Source organism: Ptychodera flava, chromosome 4, assembly GCF_041260155.1.
Source record: "Ptychodera flava strain L36383 chromosome 4, AS_Pfla_20210202, whole genome shotgun sequence".
NCBI lineage: Eukaryota > Metazoa > Hemichordata > Enteropneusta > Ptychoderidae > Ptychodera > Ptychodera flava.
In genome coordinates, this window is record NC_091931.1 from 40,561,141 (window position 1) to 40,586,374 (window position 25,234).

General features: G+C 38.1%; 1 protein-coding gene and 2 long non-coding RNA genes across 3 annotated transcripts in view; all 3 read left to right on the plus strand.

Annotated features, from left to right (window-relative positions):
* LOC139132285 (UNC5C-like protein) overlaps positions 1–22,715 on the plus strand; it is a 123,234-nt gene extending 100,519 nt beyond the window's left edge. The window contains exon 4 of the mRNA XM_070698674.1: positions 22,590–22,715. Within this exon, the coding sequence (XP_070554775.1) occupies positions 22,590–22,715 (126 nt within the window). The remainder of the gene's footprint in view (positions 1–22,589) is intronic.
* Positions 752–12,102, plus strand: LOC139130521 (uncharacterized). Its single transcript, XR_011551888.1, has 5 exons — positions 752–837; positions 8,805–8,914; positions 9,771–10,349; positions 11,354–11,494; positions 11,932–12,102. It is a non-coding gene; the product is annotated as an uncharacterized lncRNA (long non-coding RNA).
* LOC139130522 (uncharacterized) lies at positions 18,456–21,942 on the plus strand. The gene is made up of 3 exons (XR_011551889.1): positions 18,456–18,636; positions 19,315–19,455; positions 21,756–21,942. It is a non-coding gene; the product is annotated as an uncharacterized lncRNA (long non-coding RNA).
* Positions 22,716–25,234: the final 2,519 nt, after the last annotated feature.

Here is a 25,234-nt window from a genome sequence, read left to right on the forward strand (position 1 = left end):
TTATTTTTGTCTCAAACGTTACCTCTCAACTGGACTCATTGTTATTAGAAACTTATGCGTTAGTTACCCTGAAAAAGAAACCCTGATTAACTGACATGTATATTAATCGTGGTATGACTTTACATGTGTTCTATTATTTTCCCATTCGTATGTCCATAATCCCACTACTGTATAGATTACATAATGTTGTACTGGGTTCTACAAGTGCGTCTACCCGGTCGGTGTACTTTCAGATGATAGGCCATCATAGGACAAGGTCATGTCTGTCTTTGATAGGCAGTGCAGTGGCTGAAAGACTCACAGGGCTGAGCAAAAAATGACTTACAGACCCAGAGTCACAGCAATATACAAATGACAAAAGAGAATCCCTGTGCAATCGAATCCAGGAAAAAAAAACAAATTTATAGATAGTCATCAACAGTCTATATTACTTTACGGAGAAAATGACACTTTGACTAGATGGACGTGTTTAAAGTCTTCTTTTCAAAGCTGTGTATTAGTCCATCGTAAACCAATAAAAAGTTCATTCACGGTATACCAGTACAGCAAAATTTGCAAGTTTAGTGACGACAGAGAACTACTGCATGGTATATACCCAATTTGATTTTTTTTTCTTCTTCTTCAGCACATTGTAACTAGTAAATAAAATCCATTAATTTGTTTGATTTGCCTCATTGAAAGGAAACATTGATTGTTTTCATATTTTCTGACGAAAATACGTTATCATACTTTTGTCTTTATCACCAGATTATTTGCCCCACTACTGGCCGAATCTTCACAAAGATGTCCACTCACAGAAGAGTTCAACTAAGTACACGATGGAGGTTAAAGACAGCTGTAAGTTGGTCATGTAAAATATACAGGGCCTTGTTTAGAATAACACTTTTCGCCGTAACTTTCGGATATGAGAAATGTCGTGCAAAACATGTTCATTGTGTCATGAAGATAGAACAAATTTATTTCTACGAATACAATTGTATTTTTTCATGTTTTGAATCCATTCCGAGAACTTTGCAGCCCTTTTACCTTTGCAGCCCTTTGGTAAACCATGGTTAATTAGGGGCAATTTTTAGGCCAAATAGCAACTACTGCATGATATAATTTTGACATACCACTACATGGCTGTGATACATCATTGTGTTGGTCGTATTGACAGCCTTCAATATATGCGGTTAAAATTCGCATAATTATGCAAATATCATGCATACAATATGCAGAATGTATAGCAAATTATATTCAATATGGCTACTATTTTCTCCATATTTTAAGGGAAACACATTATTTATGTAATACTTACATAAAATTGTCATCAAAAGTGCCGTGTCCTAAAATTATATCATAGAATTATAAAAAGAAATTACAGTACAAAAAAAATTAAAAATATAAAACTTATGTTTTATTTTTGGAGAGTATGAAAGCCAACCATATAATCGTCACCATGCAAGTATGAGGGTGAGAACAGTGCCTAAATTAAATTGATCTTTTTATTTTTGAAAACTTAGCATTACATGCCATTAATTGCTTATTCGGTCATTTATGTCGTTAATTGATCAGTGTATTATTCTTCAGTTACTATTTGATTAATCAAACATTATTATGTAATTATTCAGTATGATGACCTTGGCATCATGATATGCTACATTTTGGTTATTCGGTCGTTTTCATATCGTCATTTTGTCATTAATTTGCTCTTATTTGGTTATTTAGTAGTTTTATTGGACACTATAGACGCAATTGCACATCATTACGGCAAAGTCTTTTGTATATCTAACTAACACTGTGAAAGTATGTGTAATAACTTTGTAAAGACTTGGTTGTGTAATGCAACATAGATTGCTGCTAAACCACATGTTCGCTTGACACAGGTCAACTAGACTATCTACAGGTGACCACTATAGGAAAACTTTAGCAACCATAACTACATCGTAGATCATATTTCACACAGACACATCGATGGACTGAGGGGCAGACAGAAATACAATACTGACAAATAGAAAGCAGTACAGCATCAGTGTCTGTGTGAGACCACGAGTACGGCGCGCCAAATGTTTCAAAAATATTTATCGTCATAGAGTAAAAATAAACTGTCAAAATTTTCTTTCTAAAAACAAGTCTTAAACGTGTATGAATAATAAAGAAAAAAGTTCTTTCGTCCATATCATTGCATTTTATTAACGTACCTTTTCATAAAAATAGCATTCATTTGAAAATACGTGTCATTAAATATTTGAATGTGCCTGTACAGATAAAGATGACGTGCAACCGTCTTTCTTGATTGAAATAAAAATTCGATGGAATTACGGAAGAAAATAAACGAGAAAAGTATTATTGCAAAAAAAGGGCAGAATGTTATGTAATGCTTAATTGTAAAATATTCTTTAAACCGTAATGAGAAGATAAACTTTTCAAAAATTTGGAAATACCACACTCCCATACTTATTGACGTACACATACACGTGTATTTGATATAAAGGTGCAATGAATGCTGATTATAAGGGAAAAAAGAAAACAAATCAGGCACACACAAAAAATATTGAAATGATTAAAAACAAAACCACAAATAGTACTTGCACTACTACAATAAACAAAACGAACCACCATCAGGTCTGACTAAAAAAAGAAAGAGAATCACAATTGAAAAGTCGACCGAGATCGCGCCGGCGTTGAGGCTGTAAAGAAACCAAAACGAGGTCAGCTTGGAAAAAAAACCAAAGCGAGGTTAAAAAAAAAAAAAAAAGAGGTTACAAAAAAAAAAAAAAAAAAAAAAAATCAGAAGAAAAAAAAGAGGCCCGTTCGAGAAAAGAAAACAGAGTGGGACACCCCGCAGAAAAAGCCCAACATGAAAATTGAATAATTGTCAACGTCATGATTGTTACAGTTTAATGCCAGAGGGTTTGGGATCATCACACTCGGATGTTGGACATGATATTTGGGGTATTTCAGCGATAACTCTCAGCTTCTAGTCTTCAATATCATCTCATGGACGTCCAAGTTACCGACACGTCCCATTCTATATTAAACAGTTACCAGTTTTGGTTAAAAGTGGACAAAACACTCATGGTGGTTCGTCGGCTGCCAGCGGTCCCCTCGCTCCAATGTACACTGGAGGTGGTAAGCCAGCGGCCGGCGGTCCCGTCGCTAGTACAGTAGGCCTACACGCCGGCAACCAGCGATCCCCTCGCTGTAAAGTGTAGGGCCGACTCTCCCAAACCATAGACAGTCTGTGCCCAAACCCCAACAAAACAATGGCTTACCGCTAGCCCACGGTTACGTGTGGTTCGATACACAGCTGCCGCCGTGTGGGTATGCATAGTAAAATTGCATACCACGCAGCACGCTGCGGCCTAGTTCTGCATGGCAGGGCTGTGTGTGTTACCGGCGTGACACGGCCTCCCGTATAACGCCGGTAACACGTACACAGCCCTGCCATGCAAAGCTAGCAGCGGCCACTATGTATCAAACCACACACGTATCCCGTGGGTTAGCCTCTAAACGGAGTGTGGCAAACGCAAAAATACTCGGGCTAAAACACTCCGTTTAAATTCGAGGCAACGTTTTCACTAGTACCTGTACAACGCGAACGCGCCCGACTTGACAAACACTGATCAAGCAGCCGCTATTTCTCTGTATACTGTAGCTCAACACAACCAGCCAAGGGAGTGGTAGGGCTACGGAACCGCAGCAAGGCCGGGCTGTGAGTACTGGCGTTATACGGCCAGGCCGTATAACGCCGGTAACTCACAGCCCTGCCCTGCCACCAACATCGTCCGCTCGCACGGCTCGTTAGCCAGACAGGAGTCTTCCACTAACCACGCCGTGCGGGATACCCCCACTATTTTGCGTTAAGGAGTTTGATGGAATTAGAAAATCAGGCGGACCAATCATAGCACGCGTTACACTCAAAGAGAAAACCACGCCTACCTTCCAAACGCCGACCACCGCACTGTTTGTGCACAGCTTTTCTCTCGATTTACCTACTAGTGCGTGATTGTGAGCATGTGAGTTGTGTGAACGTCTTGAATGCAATGATCTGTGTTCTGTTTTCATGTGAAATGTGTGAGTAGGATTATGTGAACGCGTTGAGTGGGGTGAACGCGATACAGGGGAGGTTTACACAGCACAAACTAACTCACTACTGGGTGCTGCACAGACTGGCGTTCGATCGCCACCAAATTTTACACGAGGAACTTTTACAAATCATTTTATTTTTTGAAAATTCACCGACTTGAACCAAGTCTCTGGTTTACCTTCGTCCTGTGACACCCTAATGGCTCAAACGGAGATCTGGGAGTGGGAAGGCAATCTTGCCCGAGTTTAAAGTCCATATATTACCTGATTTTGTTTAATTTGAACTTAATACTATTGTTTAGTAAAAAAGCCATAATACTCAAATAATTAAAGATTATTTTTGGTATTCATTTCTAAAATATTATATTTCATACATAAAACACTCGAAATACTGGTCCTCAGAAAAAATCTGAATTCATATTGGCCGCGAAATGGTCACGTGACATGACGTCATGTGAGGCCATCAGTGCAGTGTGCAGTGACAGGGTCGCACTAGCGCTCGTCACATTTGCAAAATGCGACAGAAAGTGCTGGGTGGCGAATAAAATGTCTTCTTGGTTCGCCACGCTCATAAAAGTGTGGCGAACTGGCCTCAAACTAAAAGACCCCGGTCAAATTCATGGTGGACGATGCGATACTATCAGGTATCAATGTGACAATCAATACTCTCGCTCTCAGCGCCACGTAAGTTTACGATACCTGACAATGGTTGCGTACTATGCGTTCTGTCCAGCTTTAGGTACGCATTGCCGAACTCGGCAAGACATCAAACTTTTTGTTTACCCTTCGAACCCAGTTTAGTACCATGTAAGGACTAAAATAATGACATCATCCACCCTAACAGCAGAGAGATCCAGTAATTTATGCGAACTTTCCGAGAAGGGGTCAGTGGTTTACGTGAATATTTAATCAGGTCGGCTGCCCAGCTGCCATGCCGTGCACAACGAGAGTCGAGAGACCTTATGATAGCTTTTCTACAACTCAGACACAGACGACGATTATATCATGTACAGCTATTGCTCTCTGAGTGATAAAAACGGTAGCTTTTACCTCTTTTTTGATAATATTCTATGGAAAAATCGAGCGATTTGCTAGTTGAAATTGATTGCGATTGAACTTGGTGTTGGATGGCAGCATGGCCATTGCATTGTGTGATGCTGAATGCTCGCTCCGGTCCCCGTGGTTGAGGTTTTCTTTCAATGTGCATGATGAAGAAATTTGTAAGATTTTAAACTGAAGTGTATTCTGTTAATTTTCAAGTGACTTGCAATCGATAAGCTCATGCAAACTGTTGATATCGTGCCTTATCCAGCCTGAAGCGAGATCGAGAGCCGTGACCTCCTTTGTTTACAAATTTACTGTTGACATTGCGTCGTGACATATTTCCTACGTTGCATCGCGTCTGACGTGTATCTCTTGCATCTCCACAAGGTGACTGGAAACCGTATTTTTTGAGTTTGAAGCCAATTGAAAACACTATTTTTCAACTTCAATAAACGGGCATGAAACTTTTATCTCAATACTTTGTGGTTTCTTTCTATCTGAAGACTGCTTTTGGTATGCTTGTCAAAATGCGTGGAGCCAACTTGAAAACAGATTGACTAACACAGTATGCGAGACACGATTAAATCAAGCTGTGTCGGTACGACACAGTGTCTGGTAGGTATCAATGAGTCGGAGAGCCCGCGTACCTGGTCCGGCTAGGCTCCACTATACTGTGAAGATCGGTGGAGATACACGAATCAACCTGACTCCATTACAAAATTAGTAATCCTGCGATACAAACAAATTTATGGTCAAGAGAAAAAAACTTTCACAGATCGTTTTGTCGGTCTTTCAACAAGGTTCAAGGAACTAACGCAGCGAATATCAATAGTTATTTCCGGAACGCGGGAAGGTCGTTTGCTGTGCCAGTACCGTCGGATAACTTTGGAGAAGCAGATCAAAACTCCAGCAACGATGATTATATTCAGGTACATCACGGACAAAACGGCCCCGGGCCACTACAGCTGCAGGGAAGGTGATGATGACTAATTGTACCGGTAAACTTCCGACACAAATAGCGTGTATGCACTGTGCATACAACAATGTAGGTTTATTTTACGTCCATGACACAGTGGACAACAACAACAAGGGAAATAAATAATCGTGGTTTCATCTCGTTGTTTATTACATAAATGTCAAAAATGATTTTTTAAGCCTTTTTAAAACAATGGGCATACACAAGACATTTTAGTGCGATGCTGAGTTCAACGTGGCGCGTATCCCCATACCGGATGCTCTCTTCGCGTTACCCATGCCTGTTAGTCAGACTCGTATCGGCATCTGATGACAGACAGAGTTATGAATTCGAGTTTCACACAGCCGCTTTCAGAATATTTCGTTTGGGCATATTTATCATAAAATCGAAGGCCCAAATGATTCTTATTACTACCTATCTGTGTTTCCCACATGTAAAGGCTCGGGTGAACCTGGGTCGAAGGTATTTCGTCGCTTGGCCCAGATCCGCAGGTTGGGGGGGATACTCGCACATCTCTGGCTCAAAACCTATACGGCCGTGGCTCTGAATTTCCTGAAAAATAGTCATGTCCCGTAGAGCTCAAGACTCCTCATTATCATCTGAATCATACACTCCGAGTCCAAAAACTATCTCTTCATTCGCGCTCGCCGAGTTTAAATTTGACGCCATTGTTGCTTGTGTATGTACAGCAGGAGGCATAGATTGATTTGCACAACGATTGCCTCACGTGACGTCACAGATGAGGGCGTGGTTCAAACAGAGATTTTTTTCTCAAGCCGTGAATTTATAGCAAGATTGCATTTATTTATGAAATGAATAAAATGACACCAGCATTTGACACATGACTCCAATAAGAGTTTATAGTAAAAAAATAAAAAATATTTTTTCAGAGGTAATATATGGACTTTAATACAGGATTTGATTGTCATGCATGGGGAAATCTTATTGCGTGGTGGGGATAAAGTTACGGGCGATTTTCTCGTCAATCAGAGAGGTGGCGAAAAGTTCCGTTTCAGTCATCGTGGGTTACGAAATGTATGGCAACGCTTTGTATCGTGTAAAGCGTTAGATATCTCCCAAAGAAAAAAAAATCGACGAATAAATATGGCGATAGTGCAGAAGATGACTTTGAAAAAACTGACGCTTGTAGTCTATATGAAAAATTCACCGATGAGTAAGCTTATATTGCTTGCTGACGCTTGTAGTCAATGAAAAATTCACCGATGAGTATATTGCTTGCTGTGATGAATAGGTCAATTTTTTTTGAACAACACCCAAACAAAATCCGGTTCTTTTAATTGATTTCCAGTTCAAGCGTATTTCACAAAGTCCTAGTCCATGTTTTCGAGCAATGCTTCTTGTTGTTTCTCCCGCGGCGTGTCGATGTTCTGTTCTGGTAAATCCTGTTCATCGTCTCACTATGTTTACAATTTTCGAAAGATATGAACAAAAGAATAGCTGCCGGCCTTGCCAGTTGACAGGACCACAATGTCTGAACAACGTCTGAGTAATGGGTTTATCGTGAAATTTTGAGGTCAAAATTGGAGGGGTGGTTTAACAGATTTACTTTGGCGAGTAGAACTTTTCTATTTCGCGCCACGATCTTTTGAGTTTGGCGGGTTGATGTTTTCACCTTACAAGTTGAGCGACAGCTGGGAATATCTTGCAGTACGACGCGCTGGCGGCTGGGCCTTTGTTTTGACGTTTTGAACACATCAGTTATTTCAGCAGTAGATTTCAGTAGCATGAAATGTAAACAGTGACCACGAATACTTGTAAATGTAACACCGAGAAAAAGTGGGAAAAGACCTATACTACTACATTCATAGTAACCGATTATCTGATTGGCTACTTACTGGTCACATACAGTCGTGCGGTGGCGCTTTAAAAACACGATTTAGGGGGTCTATCAGCCAAGGTCTGATTTCGGGAAGCATCCAGCTGCCCGGAGCGGAGACCTTGGCAAGCGAAGATGTGCCACTAAGAGCTATGTATATAGGCTACTGCACAAATATCGTAGCTCCATATATTGGACTGTGTGGATATAAAGATTTCTGCAATGGGGATCGACATGTCGTGTATGTGCCTGTCTAGCCCTGCGAGTATAGTGAGAGTGTCTGGCGTTGCAAAGGCCGGACACTCTCGCCATACTCGTAGTCGTATTAAAGGTAAGGCTTGTACAGTTGCGTCGCTTGTCTTGTCGAACACGGAAAGCGATGGACGTTCTCTCAACACGCGGCAGATTTCTTCAAAACTATTCATTTTATCATGATTTGGGTGATCTTTGAGGATAGACGAGGAATTAGCAAACAACGAGGTGGTTTATTATCATGGTATTTGAACCCGATGTATCGAACCATACGTATAAAAACTATGTAGAAATCATGCAGGCCAAACGGCGATAACAGTGCGGCTCGGTGGAAGGCCTGCAGTTAGTGGGCTCCCTGCCATACCGCGCCTAAGGCATCGATATGTTCGCAGTGTTGCTATAAATATTTTTGAAACATTTGGCGCGCCGTACCACGAGGGCTGAAAAATCGTATCATAAAACTTCGGTAACTATCAAAAGCACGAAAACGATATATTTCTCGGATAGTTCGCATAATCGATAAAGTTTCTGAATAAATTATCACCGAAAAGGGTTTCGATTTTTTAGTCATATCGTATAAGTTGTGTAATAACGACATCTTGTCCTCTTATCTCTTTAACTGTTAAGTGCCAGGTATCACATTCGAAAGTTTGCGGTTGTTTACAAAGATATTGAACTTACTTCATCATCGAACATGCCAACTTTCATTGATTATGGAAAGAAGGAATATGACTTTGGTGAGTTGTCTTGCCATATACCTCGAGCCAGTTCCTGTGAAACGCTATTGGGTAATGGGCCCTTACAATTGTGCAATAACTTACCGTATCGCTTTTTGTTTTAAGGTGGGCCAATCACCTTCATTTCTGAACTTCCTTCATTCCAGATGCTACGTGCGTTGCTATCCACAAACGTTCTATTGGTAATTTTTTTCACTATTTGGCAAAGTATAGCAAGGAATTCAAACATTTCTATAACCGTCAAAGAATGTTTATGTGTGCGTCAAAAAGGTAGTGCGAGTAGAACTGCGCAATACATGTTTATTTTCTCTGCACGCACATCACTTATAATTATATATGTAGCTATATAATTTTGTAGAGGGGATCTGAAAAAAGATAAGATGTCGATCAAGATTCCTCCAGCTCCACCCTCATCATTATTTGTGAATGCTGCCTTAGGAAAATAGATTAAAATGGTTTTAGTACACGTTTCCCATTGCTATCCAATCACATATGAATTAGACCCATTGTACATATGTAGCTCAATACTCTCACGAATAATATTTAAAATAGTGATATCGCACACTCAGGGGTATCGAAATCGTGACATAAGATGAGAAAAGAATGAGAGAAAAATTCAACATTGATGTCTATAATGATTACATGAATTTGAAAAATGGTTCAGATCAGTCAAACTGCAGCTATGAGACTACAGAGTCAAAGTGTTGGAGAATAAATAATGCCGTAACTGTATATCCTAGGTTGTGATTTGGAGATAGGCCTCTTTATGATGGGAAATTGATGATTTTTGTATGTGTATGGGTGTTTTAAATATTGGTAGGTCAATTCATTTCTCTGGTTTATACTGTGTACATAGAATCCATTCTGAAGAAAGGTATCCTTTGCGAAGCGAAAGTAGACCACCGTCAGCAGTCCATTACTGTGTCAAGATCAGGTGTGAAACTTGAGATCCCTCGTGGAGCTGTGACTAGTGGTAAAGGAACACACGTATACGTCGGGGTAAGCTGGGAGAACGCCGATAGATGCAACTCAATCGATGGGAAGAGGAGAGTCAGTCCAATTGTTGTCTGTGGTCCACCAGGAACCAAGTTCAACAAACCAGTCATTCTCTCTTTTCCGCACTGCGTAAAGTATGACAAAGACCAACCCTGCCCGCTGAAGATTCTTTGGAAAAACACCAATGGTGGTAGAAGAGGAGGGGATAAATGGATTGAATGTAGTGATGAAGATACCAGCTTTAAGAGTGGCTATCGGTGAAAATAGGTGTGTCGTGTATACAGAACATTTTACGAAGTATACATGTGTCTGCGAGCAAGTTGATCATCCACATGAATGTCTGCGGCTAGGCGTAATGGCCTATCATACGGTACGGTCGTTAACGATGCCAATTAACGTCAGAGTTTACATTGGCAATGCAAATCCTGATGAAAAAGAGGTAAAATGCGTCATCAATTTACTCAGTTTTAGGTAGTTAGTAGAGTTACCATGTAGTAAGCGACGCCAATCAAAGTTCTAATCTCACTTAATTAGCTACGCTGTGAATTTAATTTGGTTTGCCGCAAGAATAAGCTGTCTTTATCGGAATTCAGCTGCCGTTCGTTATACTTTGGCCAAATGTCTTTAATATTTAGTTTTTATGCCCACAGAGTGGAAGAATTCAGATTTGCTCAGAAATTGCCAAATTTAATTCAAAGCATAGAGCCTACAGTCGCAGTGTCAATGTTTCAATGTTTCATATCAGGTTTTCCTGAAAAAATATTTCAGTAAACTGCTTGCCTCAAAAGTCATAAAATTGGTTTATGACTTCTGTAAAGATAATGTCATTCTTCATTGATTATAAAATTATGATAAACGTGTGCGTTTTTTAGATCTTATGAATTTTTGTTTAATTTCAATAATATAACCTGTTGGGCCAATTCCCCATTTTTTGTCAAAGCATACAGTCTCCGTAACTTTTTTTGTGATTGCATCGAAAATTATTTTTCCATCTTTCTCTGAATACCTTTTTTTCATGATTTTATCTTTATCATCTGCCATTGAAGATTTTTACTGTCAATATTTTTGAAATTACATGTATTAACATTTTAATAACACCCCATCTAAACAGCTATTCAGGTTGTCTAAATATTTTATTCAGATTCGTGCAAGACATATAATTTGCAGTTGTAATGCCAAACGGTCATTATAATGCACATTTAGAATTGAATGTAAGGAAGATTCAGAGAATTGTGATTATTATCCTCCTGTGAAAAGTTAAAGCAGAGGTCTGTAGGCTGCCTGGAAACTTAGGTGGTTTCTGGTTAAAAAGTCATCGCCAACTTAGTGTTATATACTGAGCACTAATTGATAGACACATTTTGAAGTGTGTTCGATAATGGCATTGCCTCATTCAAAGTGTTAATGCAATACTTCTTCTACATTTAATTTGTATGTTACCAGTACATAAAACGTGAAGAGCAGGATCTACGTGGGACACTCAGTGACGCCACAAAATTTATTACCCTCCATGGAAACAGCGACCTGCACATTAAAGTTGAAGTGGAGAGTGAAGGATACCAATGTAAAGGTGATGACAACAAGGTAAATTGTCTCGGATTCTGTTCTTGAATGACGTACATGTATATACAAAGAGCAAAATTTTTATTAAAACATCTCTTTAAACAGTACTTTTTTAACGAATGCAATTGACATGTTGAAAACTATTTCAAAATTGTAAATAAGCGCTGCGTCACTGATTTTAGTTCATGGGCAACTGTATAATGTATGATGTATCGGTCGAACAGAATAGTCGAAAAGCCTTTAGAACAGTCTCAGAGTCTACTAAATTAGGTTGGACCAAGCTCGTCAATCTTTTTAACAATGGAACAGATACAAGTATATTGTCCTTCGAGTCACCGAAAATTGAAGGAGCGAGTTCGCGATCATGTCTTCATAGTAGAATAGCTGGTTCAATATTCACAAAGCTCTCTCTCTCTCTCTCTCTCTCTCTCCTCTCTCTCTCTCTCTCTCTCTCTCAGATAATAAGTTCAGCCGAATTTTGGGCACAGAATGTAATCAACAATTACAGCTTCATACTGGATAAATGTGGCGATGGCATTGTTCCTTGCATGTACAATATAAAAGTTTTCCCGGATCCTCAATCAGGCGAGCGAAGTGAAGTGGAAATGCGTGTCGTCGTCGATAATAACAATGGGCTCAGTGGGTAGGTTTTATGATGATAAAATGAGCAGGATCATGACCGTGGTGATTACGATGACGGCAAAGATAACGGGATCTTACAAAAATCTGCCATCATGATTGGCAAAATTCTTCATCGTAATGATTGCAGAGTCAGATAAACAATATAAAGAGTAGTTTATATGTTTACTTTTTATCTTCAGAATGATGAAATTGCTTGCAAAGGAGCATGACGAACAACATCCTATAGATTTGAAAAGCAACGACTTTGACATTCTCATGATTAGATTAGTTTGAATAATATGTGGGGTTCATATTCCCGATTTAAATTTTCTGCATATTATTATGCTTGAATTCGTGAATTTATTTTTTTCTGTGTTTTCTTAATCACAGACAACAAAATATAAAACATAAAAAGGTTGACGACCAATCAACGTTTTTCGGATCCATATTAGATGAAACAAACTTTTTTTTATTTTGGCCTCATGTTATTTCGTCGTCAGGTAGATCAAAGACCTCACATCGTCAGACAAGAAACTGGGTTGAATAGAGCCGAGGAGGAAACTTTGGACCTGGTTGTTATTTAATTTGGCCAGAGCGAAATACGATGAGACTACAGACGTATTGAGCTGAAAAATGACACCCGTGACGATTCTGGTTCGTCATATGATAATGACAATACAAGAATGAAAACTTATACAATCATTGAGCTGAGTTTTGTTAAAATATTCAAATTGAATTGTTGTCGTGTATTCAAGATTTATTTCAAGGTTGAGTATCAACTTCTATCTATTGGGGTAATAACATCAGATGAGCATTGAGCAAACTACATTAAGATAGAATGCGATCGTCACAAGGGTAGTTCAAGGGAGAATTAAATGTGTATTTTTTACACTAGATTTAGGAGAAGAACAATGTCGCTATGTCTGTGTACCTACTTTACAATGTTTTACGAGAAAAAAATCTCCGAGGTAATTTTATCAAGATTGTAATTTCCAGATATTCGCATGTCAATATATTTGGAGAATCGAAGTTTGCACCATTTTGCTAAATTTGTAGTTTTTGTATCAAACATCGACAGAGACGGCAAGGTGAGTTAGAAATTGATGTCTCTTTTGATTTTTGTTTTCTAATCCAAACAGTTTAACGCTTTGCAATGTATCTATTCCTGAAGTGTCCAAGTATATACTGAAGTGTTATCTTTTGCATTGTAGTGTAGCCCAGAGGTAATAGTGCTGAAATAAATGATGATTAAATGTAATACAAGATCGTGGGCCGCCATTGAAGATATATCCGTCTTACGATTTATAACTGCAATCGGAGAACACGAAAGCGATTCCTCTAAAGAACATTTTCAGAAATATTGGCGTGCCTTGACGAAGCTTTACATGCTATATTTTAAAACATGAATATTAGCCTTGCAGAGGAATTTCAAACCAAGATTAGATTATTTGTAGTCAGCCTGACTTCATGTGCATAATTAAAATACATATGAAGCAGATTCATCAGAAGAAGTTACTATCGGAAAAAGGAATCCAAGGATAAATGTTATAGCAGTAGTGATGTCGCTTGTGTCTTGTATACCCATTTTATAATGTTTTACGAAAAATAATTTCCCTGGGTAATTTTATTAAGATTGTAATTTCCAGAAATTAAGATGTTGATATATTTGGAGTCTGTGAGTTTGGAGTATTTTGCCACATTTGTATTTTTGAATTCAAACGTCGAGAGATGTTGTGATGTGAGGCAGAAATTAAGATTTTTATTTTCACCCAAACATTGTAACGTTTTGAAATGTATCTATTCTGTGAACTGAGGAGTAAGGACGCAGAGTGCATTTGACTATGAACAAACATTTTTTGAATTAACATGTCAGCTTAGTTAAATAAATATAAGCCGGCTATAGTGCTGCGTTAGGGTGTTATTCTCATACCTTTTGTTTCATCGCGATTTGAGTTCTCTGTGGCACAAAAAAGAACAAGAGAAGGAGAAAACAGAACTTGTTGACGAGGCAATAAACCTAACTGATACCGTCATATATTACGATGGAAAATGCCATTTCCATTCTTACTGCTATAATAGTATCAGTCCAGTCAATGACACAATAACATGAGAAGGAGCCTTACAATACATCAAACAAATTGCAACACAATCATTCATGTAGTTTTATATTTGGGATTCTGCTTAGTCAGACTGACTAAGCAGAATCCCAAGTATAAAACTACATGAATGATTGTGTTGCAATTTGTTTGATGTAATGTAAGGCTCCTTCTCATGTTATTGTGTCATTGACTGGACTGATACTATTGAGTTATATCCAAAACGTAGAAGAAAATCGGGAGATATGAAGTTTTGTTTTCAATGCAGCCTAGAATGAGATAGTTGCATAATTAATGAGGTAGATTAGTCATGAAAGAGACAGCACTACCAGGTTCTCAACGTTATCAAGTACTAGTCTAGTTGTAGTAATTCCGAAATACGGAATAGGTCACAGTCATCTAAAATCATGCCAAAATTTGATGATAATAATTTGCCCCACATTGATTCATATGCAAAGAAAACAACCCTCTATTCATGCACATTTAATCCTGCGCGTATGATATTCGCAAATATTGACTAATTGCAGCGTTGCTGACCAAATTGAATCAATGATTGACTACTTTAAGTGGTTGGTAAAGGTCTTAAGCATTCTTTTGTTTCCATGTTTCCAATTCTAGACATGCACATAGTAAAACAGGTGCACGACAATATACAGATGTAATTTGTTTCTTTACTTGTTCATTCATTCATTCGTTCATAGTTATACTGGCTAGCTCCCTCAGTCAAAATGTACTGATTTCCAGGGAGCACCAGTGTAAAATAAAATATTGTAATAAATGAAACTCAAAATACATCAAATGGATTAGGCAAAATACAAAATATGATTAAAAAAAGAAAGTCAAGTGACAAACAAAAGGCGAGACATATACAACAAAAAACAAAACTGGAAAAACAACACAAAAAATCAAAGCAAAAAATCACTTTGAAGGAGGTTTCAATTGCCGTAAAGAAGTGATATCATGAAAAACAGCAGGTAAACTGCTGAAATAATTAATTGCACGAAATATAAAGAAATTACATGCTGTAGTTGTTTTATAAAAAGTAGAGTAAATCTATGAGAATTTCTTGTCTAATATTGATGTGTTGGTTTATAACAATCAAACATGGTTGTCTTAATATGGATAAACAATATCCCCTCGATTAGATTTTAAACACTTCAACATCATGTGACATACATGGCGTCGACATTTTGACTCAATCGTATTCCAGCCCAACGTATCCAGTAGCTGCAACCCAGCTTTAACAAAATGACGCCGCTTTCTAGTAACATCATTAAACGGGTTGCTCTGTGATGAAGTGACCGTAATCTGTCGATATCAGTTTGTTAGCCCAGTTCGAAATAACATCACAGAAATCAAACAAAGGTTGAATCAAAGAATTGTACATCAAAGTGCAAGTTTTAGTGTCGACCTTTTGTCTGGTACGACGTGACATACCGAGACGTGCAGATATCTTTTTTATTTAACCATGACAGATGCAAATTCCAGTTAAAAAATTCGTCGAAAAAGACCCCTAAATATTTGAAACACTCAGCCTGTTCAATTTTCTGATCATACATTTTTGTTATGGTTGATCAAGCCTTTTTGATATTATGATGTGAACCAAAAAGCATTCATTGTGTTTTCTGGCTTGTAAGTGTCAGTTTATCGTATCTAACCATTTTTCAACGTTCCCTAGTTCAGAAGACAATGTATTCTTAATCTCACTAACTGAATCATCAGAAGCAATAATGGCAGCGTGATCGGCATACAAAGCAATTTTACACTTTGTTATGGTAGCTGGAAGGTCGTTAATATAAATTATGAAGATCAAAAGGGCCAAAAATTGAACCTTCGGGTACCCTATAAGAGATGTATTCCTTCTCAGAAAGCTGACCATTAAGGCGATACCGAAGGATTCAAAGCGCGCGTTGGTTGCTATCGCTGGCAACGTTCCAAAAGCGCACTATTGCAAGTACAAAATCTTATCGTTCCGTTGTTTTCTATGGATTTTTGACTCCTGGTATTTTGAAAATGCTCAAAATCTTTCAACTCTCTCAATTGTAAACCAATGTAGCTGACTTTTGGTAGGATTATTGAGTTCATACATGAGAATATAGATAAGCATGCGTTTCTAAAAATTCCGGACCGTTTATAAGATATCGCCGTAAAACCCTTCAAGATTTCACAAAATGATACAGTTGCTATTTTCCTGTTCAAAAATCATTTGTACTTGAACAGATAACCTAATCCATGCTAGGGACCCTCAACAGGTATCTCACGTGTTACATTCTGAAATTTTACAAGCACAGCTAAGCTATCCGTTAGAAAATGTCGCAAAAGTTTTTATACCTGAAATTGGTCTTTCGGATCACTATCCTATTATTGTAGTGTGCAAAAGAAACGTAAATTTTTTGCGTGTACCCTCTCATCTCATAGTCAAATTTCGTTCTTTTACTAATTTTGACCACAGTTTATTTCTTCGTGACCTTTGTCACGCACCATGGAATTCAGTAAATATTGCGAACAGTGTAAATATTGCGATGAGAATTTAGGTTACCACATTTAACAAGATTTTTGATATTCACGCTTCATTGAAAAACGATCTAGACGTATTAGGCTACCTAAGGTGTGACGAATACCGATATCTTTAATGTAATGCACGAAAGAGATGCTCTGCTGGAGCAAGTGAAATCGGACCCTAGCAAACTTTCTCAGTATTGATTGGCAAGGAATAAAGTTGTTCACATGATTGAAAAATCAAAACGCGAGTATTTTCTGCAAGAACTCAGAAGTAAAGATTCGAATCCTAAGGCAGTCTGGACATTTATAACAACATTGCAAAACCTACAAAATTACGGAATTTTGATTGATAATCGATAAGTCACCTTTAACTTTCAAGATAATGAAAACAGTCCGCTGGTCTGTCATTTGACATGTCACGCAAAAAGTATACTCTTAAATTGCAGCGTCAGTTCAATCGCAAAATTAGCTGAGACCGGAGTAATTTTATTTGTGCCATATAATATTTCATAATGGTAGGACATCTATGCTTATCCATCATTTCCTTCAACCTCAACTTTGCTCTCGCCAGTTACGGAGCTCCAACATTTGCGTCACGAGAAGCTTGAAGATTGCAGTGAGTTTTTTAACGTAAATTATCAATCATAATGGAATTTTGATCTGCATACAACAAACAAATCACATTTACTTTAATCAACATAAAAGTAGCACACTGAGTATAGCATATAGCAAAAGCAATAGCTGCTACCAGAGTATTTTTTGCTATGTAATCTTTCATCCTTCAAAACAGCAGGGACACTCAGGCATAATGTCACTTATTCAGATTAGTTGAAAAGGTATCTAACGATGTAATTATCTTCAATGTCACCGATTCAGGTTTATTGCCCCATTCTTAATGCAAAGTGAAGATGTCACGCAACTCATACTGACATATAACTTACATATTTTAAAGGAAATTTTCGTGATTTCTGTTATATTTATATGTGTCAGCCCGGTTAATACTATCAAATGCCCTATTCTAACAGGGTGAATATATAAGCATACTTTGAAATGAGAATTGTTGTTTGCATTTTACATTCAGTTTTCGTCATTCATATAATTGATCACCACATATTGGGAAAATGTTATGAAATTCGCCAAATTTTCAACATATCCAAATCTGGCAAGGTACGGCTTCCTTAGGGTTTACCCTCTCTCATCTGACATCTTCCTAATAAATAGATTGTATAGATAGTAGTCCTCGCAAAATCATGTCAGAATAAAATCTGTAAGGAGTCTCTCCCTACTTAATTCTAATCACATAGTTGCAGCAAGTGGAAAATAAAATACATGTCGACTGATTTTTTAATATCTTTAATAGTAGGGTTCCGTAACATTTTGAAAAAAGGTATAGTTCGCACAGTTGAGGTAGACCACCAACAGCAATTCATTAGTGTACCCAACACCGATATAACACTTGTCATGCCGGAAGGAGGCGTTCCTGAAGGCGAATGTAAATACGTCTCTGTCGGGGTTAGCTGGGAGGACGCCGATAGATGCAGTTCAATAGATGGGAAGAGGAGAGTCAGTCCAACTGTTGTCTGTGGTCCACCAGGAACCCAGTTCAACAAACCAGTCATTCTCTCTTTCCCGCAATGCGTACTGTATGACAAAGACCGACCGATCTCCCCTGACAATTCTTTCAAGGCCACCAACCGATGGTACCGAGGGCGAAGAGGATACGTTGTCTGAATGTAGTGATGAAGACACCAAAACACTTATCCATGGGAATAGATGTCTCATCTTCAGCACTCATTTTACAAAGTACACATGTGTCTGTCGACAGTTGGATGTCCCAACGAGTGTCTACTGTTTGGTGTGATGGCTTTCCATACATATATTTCGCCGAGAATGCCTATACGCGTCAGGGTATACATCGGCAAAGCGAAGCCTGATGAAAAAGAGGTAAATTGTCATATATATGTAGATATTATGGGATGTTTAAAACGTTTGTATGCGCATACAAACAGTTTAAGTATCCATTTATAGCATGCTTTTTAATTCCATGATTCAAAGCTTCTAGCCTGGTTCTATTTTCTCATGTCCTGGCCAATACTGGAATTGTAGCTCCATCGTATCGGCGATGCGATGCGACTTAAAGTGGCTAGCCAGTACCACATCCTTTGGATTTTACCCAAGAGAATACTAAGGGGTTCAGAAACTAATATTGCCACAATCAAAAATTGCATTATTTCAAATTGGGAAAAATTAATATCAAAGTATGACTTTTCGTCTGTAATTGAAAACCTGATCAAAACTTTATACTTGCTTGCTTGCTTGTGGTGCTAGGGTTGCGATGCCCAGTGATAAGTTGTTTCTTGAAGTTAATATCAAACCTAAAGAATAATGGTGGGAAATAAGCTCTAATGGTCTGCCATCAAAATAACAGTTTCCAAAACCAGTACTGATATGACTCTTAGAGAAAAATCATGACTTTTGTATTGACTGTAAGTCAGTAATATTTAGTTCGAAGCCCTCAAAATACTGATTTTAGCCATCTAACGCCTTATTGAATGTTGCATGCAGTTACCACAGAATTTGATCTATATCATGCGCTGAAACACGTATATATATTTCACTCAGCGTATTGAATTCGAAGAGAAACGTTTAAACGGGAAGCTCAGTGATGCTACGAAATATGTTACTCTCCATGGCAACGGCGACCTGCATGTTGATATTCTGAATGTACAAGGAGGCTATGAATGCAGGGGTCACAGTCATCAGGTAATTAATACTATTGTCTACTTCATCGTCAGATATCTGCTACTTAAAATATAGCAACTCCATATTTAGGTAAATACATATATCGTTGACAAACGTCAGGGACAGTATAACTAAATAATAATAATAATATTATTATTATTATTATTATTATTATTATTATTTATTTATTTATTTATTTATTTATTTATTTATAAAGCGACAAACTCCACAGAAAAAGTGATCACAGCCGCTAAAAGATACATTACAATAAGAAAATGGATAACTAATAAAAATATAATTGATCGAGAAAGTTAAAAACAAGCAAAATCATAAAAAAGTCTAATCAATAGAGAAAGCTAACTTAAAAAGGTGTGTCTTAAGCATACGTTTAAAAGTATTAAAATTATTACAAGAACGAATATTCACTGGAAGCTCGTTCCATAAAAATGGGGCTGCAGAACAGAACGCCCTATCACCATACCTTTTTGTCTTGGTCATGAATGTATTGAGTTTAAAATCGTTGGCAGAACGAAGTTTGCGCCTAGGTACATAAAAACTTATTAAATCTCTCAGATATTGTGGACCAGCACCATATAAACATTTAAAAGTAATAATTAAAATCTTGTAATCATACGCTGGTGTACAGGTAGCGAATGTAGTTCCTGCAGAAATGGTGTTATATGATCAGAACGCTTTGACCGAATTATAACTCTGGCTGCTACATTTTGAACATGCTGAATGCGATTAATCAAATACAGTGGTAAACCATGCAGCAAAGAATTACAAGAATCGATACGTGAGGAGACAAGCGAATGGATAAGTTGTTCAGTGGCAGATCTGGATAGGTACTTACGAATGAGGGCAATGCGTCGAATATGGAACATGGAAGAGCGACAAATATGACTGACATGAGATTTCATGGTGAGACCGGAATCAAGAATGACGCTAAGGCTCTTTGCTTGTCATTGGGTTGAAATCAGCGCATCACCTATACGAAGACTTCGCTCAAGACTTGAATAAAAGTCAAAATTCTTAGAGAAATTACAAATTCTGTTTTATCATCATTAAGGCGTAGAAAATTTGAGGACATCCAGGCTCTGACATCTGAGACACAGGATTCAAGATTACTTAAAGTGACATAGTAATTTTCACGTCGAAAAGACATGTACAGATTTGAGTCATCGGCATAAAAATGATATTTACAACCACGACGAGCGACTACGTCGCCTAGGAGGGATGTGTAAACATTAAATAAAATTGGGCCAAGGACTGACCCTTGCGGTACACCTGTTTCCAGAGGATAATAGGGCGACTGGGTAGAATTTATGATTACAGCTTGTCTTCGATCGGAGAGATATGACTTAAACCACATCAAAGCATTATCAGAGACACCGAAACGATGGTGCAAACGCTCTAACAAAATTTCATGATTAACCGTATCAAAGGCGGCAGAAAGATCTAACATAACTAAAAATACATCCTGCTTAGAATCAAGTGCACATAAAATATCATTAGTGACCTTTAATAGAGCTGTTTCAGTAGAGTGTCCTTGTTTATAAGCCGATTGTAAGGGTTCATCTAAAGAATTGGAGACAATGTGAGCTTTAAGTCTACGAGCGGCAATGCGTTCGAGAACCTTTGATAGGAATGGGAGATTCGAAATCGGGCGATAATTCTTAAGAGTGTTATGATCTAGTGAAGGTTTCTTCAAAAGAGGTTTTACGACTGCATCTTTGAAATCGGATGGCACAAAGCCAGACTGTAATGAGTTATTAAAAATATCTGTAATCAATGGTAAAAGAATAGTAAGGACATGCTTATCCTTCAGGATCTTGGTGGGAATAGGATCAAGACAGCAGGAGGATGAGGGTGATGAGCGAATAATCTCATCAATCTCATCAACAGTAGTGAGCTGAAATGAAGCCAGACGACACCCAGGTCCTGAAGCAAAAAGAGGTGTACAAAACTGGATATTAACATTACCAATCGTTGAAGCAATATCAAGGATGAGCGATTGTACACGGTTTATGAAGAACCGAGCAAACCGATCAGCCAGTTCAACAGAGTCATTATAGTCAGGCAACGTGGATGAGTTTGAATGTTGTCCAAATAGACTGGTGACTATCTGGAAGAGCTTCTTCTGATCACCGGAGCAGTTTTCAACCAGGCCAGCAAAGTGACATTTCTTGGCGGTTTTAACCAATTGTACAACCTTTGTTCGAAGTTCTCTATAGATCTCTATAAATTTCGGAACTTTTCTTGTAAAAGGGCATAAAATAGCCCTTTCTTTAATAACGACATATGATTTTATGCATTTTCAGACCATGAATATCGACGCCCTTTGGCAAGAGATCTGTGTCAGCAATACAAGTTTCCTGCTGACCAAATGTGGAGAAGACACCGGTCCTTGCACTTACAGTATAAACGTTCATCAGGGTGATTCACCATACGGGCGAAGTCACGTGGAAATGCACATCGCTGTCATCGATACCCCCACGGTCCCTGTAAAAGAGGTAAGTTTGATGATAACGATGACAATCAACATCATCATCATCACCACCATTCACCACCATCATCATCATCATCATCATCATCATCATCGTCATCATCATCACCATCACACTCATCATCATCATCATCATCACCACCACCACCATTCACCATCACCATCATCATCATCATCATCATCATCATCGTCGTCGTCGTCGTCGTCGTCGTCGTCGTCGTCGTCATCGTAAATATGAAGCATTTTGTGAAAATAATTTTGATTATGTTGTACCGAATAATTTAGTGCATGAGCCGGTATATATTAAACCCCTCCCCTCTCCGTAGGGGAGCTATGGAGACAACGTGTTTGCAATTGCGCCATGTACCGAGTAAAACAGTTTTCCAAGACAAATTAGACTTTGATAACAGTGTTTAATAACATTGTTGCTAAGGGTGAAAGAACTGTTAATAACCCTACGACAATCTTGTCAATGTTTTGGTTATTGTTGTTTCATCTTTGTTTAGGTATATGCCCTACACAACGCTAGATTTCCTCGCATTGTTATTAAATAAAAGGCCGCTGTTCATATGGTTGGTGTAATAACTGTCAGTGTTTATACTGGCTTAAATATTTATATTTGTTTCGATTTCCCTTTGTTCGTCTGTAGCCCAACAGATTTCTACCGATCCAGGAAACACGTCAGCCTGGCTGCTACTACTATATGACATCGGAGGCCAGTGCAGCAAGCTGGGAAATGTGTATCAGGATGACCGTGACACAAGAGAGAACCTAGAGAGAGTGTTAGGAGAAAACCACGGTTGGAAATTGCTGGCAAGGGCTTTTAAGATCAACGAAGAAGTCATTAGGGAAATGAGACATATGCCCCGAGTGAGAGTATGTTAGAAAACAGAGTGCCTCCTGCAGTTATGATTGCATTTTCATTTCAAGAGATCGGTTGACTTGACAAAGGGATTCCTGACCATGATTCTTTAGCCATGGAATGAAGTTACTTCTGTTCTGCTATATTAAAGATTTCTACGAAGCAAGGAAATCAATGTAAAAGTTACAGTGACTGTTTATTGACATTTTGAATTTGAAAACGCAATCCACACTGAGTCTAGATATGTACATTTGCTAGCCCTATGTGTTTTACGAGTGATCATGATACGCAAAATTACACTCACTCAAAAACTTCACACAAATATTTTCGAAAAGTAGTTTGAGACTTAGGCACTCTTGATACTCTGCAAACATAACATAAAATGGAATAAATATTTGACATGTAAATTTTCCTGCTGCACCTTTTTCCAACGCACTGATTTAGTTTCTTTCTTACATATTGCAAATGTGTATTGTTTTGGTCTTTGAGTCAGTTATTTCATTAAAAATGTCGAAAAAAAGATAAGTTATGATAAGATATGATATGAGAAGAAATTATGTTATGTAAGATATTATATAAGATAAGATGAGATCATGGTTATCTTTAGTTGAATATCTGTTGGCAATAAGGTCACAAGTTTTGAGTATATTCTCACTCTAGTGTTCCTTGCTGAAAGTATAAATTTGGTAATAAAAGTGAGCCTTGATTTCACACGTCTGTATATTTTCCCTTCCATTTTCCCGATGTCTCTGATGGTAAGAAGTAATAATCCATCAATCTCTGTAGCAACAACTGAGATGGCTATTGAATAGGAAGGGTCTGCATTTTGTGAGATGTGATTTCCGCTGTTGATGTTCAGGAAACCTTAAGTGACCAAGGTGGTAGTCTGGAATGCAAGTTTCACTCTAGCTAGGCCGGTTGACGATGCTACGATTTGCTTTCGCTGTAGCTAGGTGGTAGAGTACTGTTGTAACTTGGCGGCGTATCGTCCTGTAAGAGTATGGAAGCATTCTATGAATATACCATCTCTCTCTCTCTCTCTCTCTCTCTCTCTCTCTCTCTCTCTCTCTCTCTCTCTCTCTCTCGTTCAACGGAATTCAAAACTGCTTAGATAGCTAAGAGCATCGTGTTTTGTCGTAAATTTTCGCTTAACTTAACGGTATAAATTAAACTTCAATTTAGTTCAATTTGGAAGCATCATAAACACTTTTGCTACAAGAGATTATAGTGAACATCAAAATGCACCCTAGCATACTCACCCACTTCCACAAATACCAGCGCATTCGAAATAGTATTCGCCTTTCGTTAGTACCAATAATGTACATTTTTACTGTTTTCAAGTTCCTCCTTCCTTCTATAATGATTCTGGGTGTTGCTCCTATTTTTTACATCTTTCCCTGTCAATCTTTTCTACGACGTCATTGGTTGTCAGCTGTTCCCCTCGTGTTAGTTTATATTTGTTATATTGATGTCACACATTTTTGATGACCCAAATTCTATGTATCATTTACGTACAGCTATATTTTTCTCACTTCCTCAAATATTATTTTCCCATCAGCTTCAATGTTGATATAAACGACCAAAGGACCGCTAAAATATGTTTTTAATGGAGATAATATTGAATTATGAAGCATTCGTTTCCCCTGGCACTGTGAGGGTTTATGTAGGTCCTTTCCTTATGAATCTTACTCCAATTAAAGACTTTGCTACAAACACTGTCAAACGACTGCGGCATAATTTTGTGTAATCAACTAAACGTGAGGTATTGTGACTTTGTCTTTGTCATAGACGGTAAAAGTGCACTACTCTATATTTCGTTGAAAACGGAACATGATTGTAAACGTTTGCAACGTGTTTTAATTTGTAAATATCTGACTCCTTCGGATATTCTCACCACTTTCCTACACACGGGTATTGGTGTGCTCACATAAAGACGAACTCGACCATTTTCTCCGCCTGTCAGTATCCTTGCATAGTGTTCTTTATAACCGAGTGCTTGGTAATGTGAGATTACGCAGAGCAAACAATAAATCTGTTGGAGAGAAACGAGAAAAAACAGCAGGGTAAACGTCTGTCATGAAAATTGAGGTTGCATGAGAATGACACGAACGAATTATGTTTTTTAGATGGGGGCGCTCTAGCTTTGTGAAGCAACCAAAACCCCCACGAAAAATTGTTTAGCTGGGGCAAAATATTTTTCACTCTTAACTTGCCAACTGCCAAACAAATTAAATCGATATATAGCCCCAAAGACTGTATTTTTGTGTCTCTTATCCCTATTTTCTTGTGACAGCTTAAAGACGTGTAAACATCTCACTGTTACATAATGCATACATCGATTTCCCTACACTTGACTTTGTACGCAAGCGCTCCTGCTAGGCTGTCAATGTCTCTGAGTGGCTCCTTAAGCCTTAGGGAGCGTTCAGTTATTA